The following is a 7,638-nucleotide window of genomic DNA, read 5'->3' as shown; positions in this document are numbered from 1 at the left end:
TGTCCGCGGCGCCGCCTAACATTTTTGAGAAGGAATCTCAGCAAGAAAGCTGAGTTCAAGGTTTGTCTTTTCCGCTTATCTTCATCCACACTGAAACCCGAAACGCTGCTTTCCTTCTTTTCACTCTTATGCGTTTAACCTGTCCTCCTGGAACTGGCCCCAGCGCATAGATAGAAGAATGTCAGAACTTGAAGGGATCGTTTTACTCCAATCCCATTTTCTTACAAAAAGGCGAACAGTTTAATGGCCCCACCGACCAGATGATTCGAGGAGAAACTCTTACGTAGAAGAGAAGTAAGATTTTTCTTAACTCTCCTATCCCGTCCCTAAAGCAGAGGGGGTTTTGTTCTTTAAGAATTTGAGTCCAGCCAGAAATGTCAAGAAAAGACACTTCGGGCAGTATGGGGTAAGAGGTGAATAAGGTGTTTAGGTGTGGAAATAGTAAAATGTTGTTTTATAAAAATAGGCAAACAGAAAACAAAATAGGAAACATGTATGTGAATAAGAAAATGGAGAAGGAAATGGCAACCCACTCCAGTACTCTTGCCTGGATAATTCCAAGGACAGAGGAGCCTGGCGGGCTACAGTCCATGGGATCACAGAGTCGGACAAGACTGTGCAACTAACTTTCACGTGAATTTCTCAGGTGGCCTGATACTCCCAAAGCCAACAAGAGACCAAGGCCACTGGTCACTAAGAACCCAATTACGTAGTTTTGAGAAAGGCATGTACATATTCACTGAAAACACTGAAAAAACTACTGAAATACTGGTTTATCTAGGCAGTGTGACTTTGGGGTCTACAGTTCACAAAAGTCCTACAATAAGCATTTACTTTTTTTCTATGTTAAACGACTACTTTCTTAGGTGCAGAAAATGCTTTGCAATGGCACTGGAAACCACGACTCCAAACGAGCATTCTTAAGGCCTCCGCCGGAACGCTGGACCGTGCGGGGCGGGGCGGGGCGAGGCAGCTACACGCACGGTCTTAGTGCTACGCACGACCCGCACGTTCCGCGCATCGCCCAGGCCCCGCCCACAGAGACCGGCCATCACTCTCACGTTACGCACGCCCCGCCCACCACCCTGCCCCGCACTTCCCTGCCCTGCCCTCACCTTCCACAAACCCCGCCCACCACCGGTGCTCTTGTACTCACTTTCCCAGAGCTCGGTGACATTGAGCTCGCCCGCGCCACCGCCGGCCTTGGGGCCCTGTGCTGGTCGGCGGAGTAGGCGGCCATGGGGAGCCTCCGCGGCCTGCGCCTGGTGGCTGGTGAGACGCGGGCGGCGCTGAGGGTGGGCGGGAAGCCAACTTGGCCGCTTTGGGTGAAGGAAGCCTGCAGCCCCATTAGGCCTGGTAGTTGCTCTGTTCCGTTACGCATTCCCCTGTGGTAGTTTGGGATCGTGCTTACAGGGTAGTAATAGTGGGAGAGAGCAGGGGCCGAGCGCGCAACTGATAAGCAGACATGCGGACTAGACAGAAGTGACCCTTGCACGAGGCTCTGCATCCACCCCGCTCCCTCCAACTTAATGAGCCCTTGATAAGATCAGTTTCGCGACCCCCCAGGCCCTGTGAGTCAGTTTTTAATGCACCTGCCATTCCTAGAACTCCATTGCCTGATTGATTCAGTTTTCCATGAGTCTTAGTGTCCTCTTCACTCCCACCCCCAACCATCTCTAGAGTTTATCCCTCAGAGAAAAATTTCTAGTCTGGGGTTTCCTACCCATTTGGTATCTGAGTTGACAAGAGCTTTAAGGTCTCCCAGAATAGTAGTATTTGGTTTCCTAAAGTGGGGGGAGGATACATTCCTTTTAAATAACTACAATAAAGTGCTTTGAATTTCTTAGCGGAAAGTGTTATGTAAACGCAGGACGTGCGTTTTGTTTCCCTTGTAGACATTTGTATAATGACTTTTTGGGATCAGAACTTAATTAGCCTTCTTGGGAACCAGCAGAGCCTTTGCTTACTAGGGGCTTAGAAATCAAGAGTATTTGCCTCTTGGCTGTTCTCTAGGACCAGGGCAAATCACTCTTTTGGTCTTGTTCATGAACTTTGGTAATGTGTAATGATTGATTCCTTAGTACCAAAAAGTTGTTTAATTCACATTTTAAAGAGAGAATCGCCTTAAACTTAGTGATTGAGATAATGTAAATGAACATTGTAAATGTAAATGAAATAACGTAGAAAAAGTTATCCTTTACATGGCTTATTTTGCATTTCAGACTGAATATTATTTATTTCCCTTAAATAGCCTTTCCACTAAAGAAGATTGATTTCATTGATTTGTTCAGTTTTGATGAACTAATTTGCTTAAAATCTTTTGTGTACATCCAGGTAACCTTTTTAGTAAGGTAAGCGAAAGAATCTCTGCTCTCTAAAAAATGTCTTGTAAAAGGGACTTTGACTATGGAACCAAGACTGAATGTTTTTAATTAGTTCATGTTCTTGCCTTGAGAATATTAATACATTTATGCACTATAAGGATTCCAAAACCTCTTTCAAACTTTTAAGAACTTTACTATTGGGCACTCAGTCAAGACACAATTCTTTCAGCAATTTAAGAACAATTTGTTTTACTACAGATTGATCTTCTAAGGATGTTATATGAGCAACTCTTTCCGAAGGATCTCTGAATGTCTGATATTTTGTGAGCAACTCCAAGCAATCTGCTCTTTCACTCACTTTTGCCCATTTTATATCTAAATGCTTTCACCTGCATTGTTTTATGTGATTGATTCTTCATAGTAGCCCTCTTAGGTAACTCTTATCATCCCCTCTCTATTTTACAAATGAATAAACAAAGGTCCGAGGGTTGGATGACTTGTCCCAGTTCGCTTCGCCATAAAATGTTAGAGTCAGGAGATGAGTCAGTACCTTCAAATTCTGGAACTGGTACTCTTTGCTTTGTTCTAGCTGCTTGTTCAGATATGTATGTACATGTATTTGTCATGGCTAATAGGGTCTATTTGTTGTGAAATGGAAGAGTCACGAAATGCAGGTTTACTTGTGAAACTGAAGCACTCATTCATATGCAAATAGTTTTCAGGTAAGAAGAGTGATTTAACTGGCAGCCTTACCAAAGGAATGGTAGATCAAATAGAAACACAATCTAGGCATACCTCACTTATTCAGAATATTGTTTGGAAGGAGATACTTTAGGTGAATGAAATTTCAAAAAGCCAGAGCTTAATCCTTTAAATGATGGACCCTTATTTTTAATCATTTCTGTTGGAAATCTATACCTCCTTAACAAACAAAAAGAATACAGAGTTTTATGATCTTGGATTTGTTTATTGTTTTGTTGATGTAGCTGTAGAAATAGGTCAGTGTTGTTAACTTTTGGTTCTTGGACCTCTTCACAGATAAGAGGGCCTGTGAACCTCGGAAATTACATTCGAATTTTTATGGTTGTATGCCTGTCTGGGGAAGAGAGGATCCATAGCTGGCATCCATTTGTTGTTGTTCAGTCACTCAGTTGTATCCAACTCTTTGTGACCCCATTGACTGCAGTACACCAGGCTTCCTGTCCTTCACTGTCTCTTGGAGTTTGCCCAGACTCATGTCCATTGAGTTGATGATGCCATCCAACCATCTCTTCCTCTGTCTCCCCCTTCTCCTCCCGCTCTCAGTCTTTCCCTGTAGCAAGGTCTTTTCCAACAAGTTGGCTCTTCGCATTAGGTTGCCAAAGTATTGGAGCTTCAGCTTCAGTGCTTTCAGTGAATATTGAGGGTTGATTTCCTTTAGAATTGACTGGTTTGATCCCCTTGCAGTCCAAGGGACTCTCAAGAGTCTCTCCAACACCACAGTTCGAAAGTATTGGTTCTTTGGCACTCAGCCTTCTTCACGGTCCAGTGCTCACATCTGTACATGACTACTGGAAAAACCGTAGCTTTGACTATAGGGACCTTTGTCAGCAAAGTGATGTCTCTGCTTTTTAATACGCTGTCTAGCTTCTCTTGCAAGTAGCAAGCATCTTTTAATTTCATGGCTGCAGTTGTGTCCCCAGTGATTTTGGAGCCCAAGAAAATTAAGTCTGCCATTGTTTCCATTTTTTACCCAACTATTTGCCATAAAGTGATGGGACTGGATTCCATGATCTTAGTTTTTGAATGTTGAGTTTTAAGCCAACTTTTTCACTCTTCTCTTTCACCCTCAAGAAGCTCTTGAGGTCCTCTTTGCTTTCTGTCATTAGGGTGGTATCATCTGCATATCTGAGGCTATTGATATTTCTCCCAGCAGTCTTGACTCCAGCTTGAGTTTCATCCAGCCTGGGATTTAACATGATGTACTCTGCATATAAATTAAATAAGCAGGGTGACAATATCAGCCTTGATGTACTCCTTTCCCAATTTGGAACCAGTCCATTGTTGCATGTCCAGTTCTAACTGTTGCTTCTTGACCTGCATACAGATTTCTCCAGAGGCAGGTCAGGTGGTCTAGTATTCCCATCTTTTTAAGAATTTTCCACAGTTTGTTGTGATCCACACAGTCAAAGGCTTTAGTGTAGTCAGTGAAGCAGAAGTAAATATTTTCTGGAATTCCCTTGCTTTTTCTATGATTCAGTGGGTGTTGGCAATTTGATCTCTGGTTCCTCTGCCTTTTCTAAATCCCCTTTTACATCTGGAAGTTCTTGGCTCACGTACTGTTGGAGTCTAGCTTGAAGGATTTTGAGCATGACCTTGCTAGCATGTGATATGAGTGCAATTGTGCTGTAGTTTGAACATTCTTTGGCATTGCCCTTCTTTGGGATTGGAACAAAAACTGACGTTTTCCAGTCCTGTGGCCACTGCTGAGTTTTCCAAATTTGCTGGCATATTGAGTGCAGCACTTTCACAGAATCATCTCTTAGGATTTGAAATATCCTGAAGTGAAAAATCCTAAAAGCTGGAATTCCATCACCTCCACCGGCTTTGTTCATAGTGATGCTGCCTAAGGTCCACTTGACTTCACACTCCAGGATGTCTGGATCTAGGTGAGTGATCACACCATCGTGGTTATCCAGGTCATTAAGACCTTTCTTGTACAGTTCTTCTGTGTATTCTTGCTACCTCTTCTTAATATCGTCTGCTTCTGTTAGTTAGGTCCATACCGTTTCTGTCCTTTATTGTGTCCATCTTTGCATGAAATGTTCCCTTAGTATCTCTAATTTTCTTAAAGAAATCTTTAGTCTTTCCCATTCTATTGTTTTCCTCTATTTTTTTACATTGTTCACTTAAGGCTCTCTTATCTCTCCTTGCTATTCTTTGGAACTCTGCATTCAGATAGGTATATCTTTTGTTTTCTCCTTTGCCTTTTGCTTCTCTTCTTTTCTCAGCTATTTGTAAGGCCTCCTCAGACAACCATTTTGCCTTGTTGTATTTCTTTTTCTTGGAGGTGATTTTGGTCACTGCCTCCTGTACAATGTCATGAACTTCATCCACAGTTCTTCAGGCAGTCTGTCTTATCAGATCTAATCCCTTGAATCTGTTTGTCACTTCCACTGTATAATCACTGGCATCCATTACTTAGAGCAATCTGTGCTGAGGTAAAAAGCACTTTTATGATGATTTGTAAATAGGTGGCTAGTGACCCATGTTACTGTGGATACCATGAAGGTAAAATGGATCTGTTTTTACTCTGTCTTCAGCACTTACCAGTGTCCAGCTCATAGTAGATAGGCAATAGATATTTTTTGGAATAATTTTTTTAATATTGTATTATTTTTAAAGATAAATGTTTTTATAATAATTATTACTTTCTATATAATAATTATTAGCCCAAAGGAATGAAATGGTCTTATAAGAATGTTTCTTCACACCTTCAAAAAGTATTTGCTGCCCTAAACTCCTTTGACTTAATAGGAGATTTTAAAACGAATTTATTATTATTATTATGCCAATGAAGTGGGCCGTGGGCAGCCTCCTTATTAGTTTAACTCATGCCAAAGCATTAGAATCAAGAAATAACTTAGAAGTCATGTACCCTAATTTTACAGATGAGGAAACTTAAAGCTCAAGAAGGAAATTGACTTGGTAAGGGTCACACAAGTACAAAGCTAGGAACATCTCCCGGCTCCTATTCTGATTTTATTTCTACTACAGTAAGTCCCCTGCATATAAATGAGTTCCGTCCCAAGTCCAGTTTATTCGTAAGCCCAACAAAGCTAGCCTAGGTACCCATCTAACACAATTGGCTATATAATACTGTTGCAATAGGTTTATAATACTTCTCACATGAATAATATATAAAAAATGTTTTTAATACTACAGTACAGTACCTTGAAAAGTACAGTGGTACAGTACAACAGCTGGCATACAGGGGCATGTTTGCATCTTTGAAAGTTCACAACTTGAAGATTCTTATATTGGGGACTTACTGTACATTCTGCTCCTTCATTGTACTTTTTATTGCAATAAACAGACGTATACAATATACCTGGAGAGCTTATACAAGATAGTAGATATTAAGTGCTAGATTGCAGAACAGAGTTTAAATGCTGCTCTGGTGTCCAGAAGCAAGTTCCTTTTGGCTTTACACATATCTCTTTCTAGTTTCACAGTTAGTCTTGTTACATTGGTACCTAGACATCTGCCATGGTGAGATTTTTTGGCAAAAGCTACAAATCAGGGCTTTTCCTCACCAGCCCCCTCCCGAGCATTCAGAGAAAGGAAAAGTAGTGTAGGTTCGAGTTATCTACTGAAGGCTCCATTGAAACAAAAGGGATGGGAGAGTGATGTGAGCAAAGGTGGGGGCAGTAATGAGGATGGAAAAGGTGTTGGAGGAGAAAGGGCAGTAGGGAGAAAGGATTATCTTGGCTTGCAAGAGGTAATAGGAGATAAGGTATGGCCTTTGAGGATTTTAACCAGATGAATTTGGACAAAAAGGAAACCTTCAAGCAAAAGTCATTAAAAAACATTTTTGGAAAATTAACCTGGTAGCTGCTACCTGTGAAGATATTACTGTAATCCATGGGTGAAGTAATGATGGAAATGATAAAAAAGGAATTTATCTAGGAAGTGTTTTGAAGAAAGTATTCGTATGACTTTGAGACATACAATAATGTAAGGAAGGACATAGAGACTGAAGTTTTTGAGTGTGGAGGACTGAAGGAGTATTGCCCCATTGTCAGAAATAAGAGAGTTGGGAAGGAATTTGGCATTGGGGAAATTGGGGATTTGGGAATTTGGCAGTGAGGATGGTGCACTATTGAGTAGGAGATGGCATTGAGTTATAGGTAAGGATGGAACCTCTCAATTAAAGACCTGAAGACAAAGGAAGAGTAGAGTTAGAGAAATACATGAGAGCCATCAGTTTCGAGCCGATTATTAAAACAGAATGGAAGAGCCCTCCATAAGCAGTGCAAAATAGAAACAAAGATTGAACCTTGGAGGCCTGACACAGTGTAAACAATAGGAAGTGGCAGAGGATATTAAAGAAAGTAGGTCACAGTGATCAGAGATGAAGGGGGAAAACATGACAGTGTAATGTACAGGAGGACTGAGTCCTTATAGAAGGATGAGATCAAAGCTGAGAAGAGAAGAGTCTAATAAGCTAGTGATAAGATTCAAAAAGACGTATTCATATGACTAGAAAGAGATCACTAATTTACAGCAACTTTAGTAAATGAGTGGGGGAGGGAACATTATAGTTAATGTGTGG

General features: G+C 41.2%; 1 protein-coding gene across 4 annotated transcripts in view; it reads left to right on the top strand.

The window, feature by feature from the left end:
• Positions 1-5: 5 nt before the first annotated feature.
• The window catches only part of FAM162A (family with sequence similarity 162 member A), a 39,068-nt gene continuing 31,435 nt past the window's right edge, over positions 6-7,638 (top strand). For 2 of the 4 annotated variants that reach the window (XM_081571799.1, XM_081571796.1), the window contains exon 1: positions 1,149-1,272. In XM_081571799.1, coding sequence (XP_081427925.1) covers positions 1,239-1,272 — 34 coding nt within the window. In that variant the 5' untranslated portion in view covers positions 1,149-1,238. Of the gene's footprint in view, positions 295-1,148; positions 1,273-2,257; positions 2,352-7,638 lie in introns of those variants that run through there. The other 2 variants (XM_081571795.1, XM_081571797.1) reach the window with 2 other exon arrangements.

This window comes from Giraffa tippelskirchi, chromosome 2, assembly GCF_054371585.1.
Source record: "Giraffa tippelskirchi isolate mGirTip1 chromosome 2, T2T-mGirTip1v1.2.pri, whole genome shotgun sequence".
Taxonomy (NCBI): domain Eukaryota; kingdom Metazoa; phylum Chordata; class Mammalia; order Artiodactyla; family Giraffidae; genus Giraffa; species Giraffa tippelskirchi.
The sequence above is the reverse complement of the archived record's forward strand: the minus strand, read 5'-3'. Positions and strand labels throughout refer to the sequence as shown.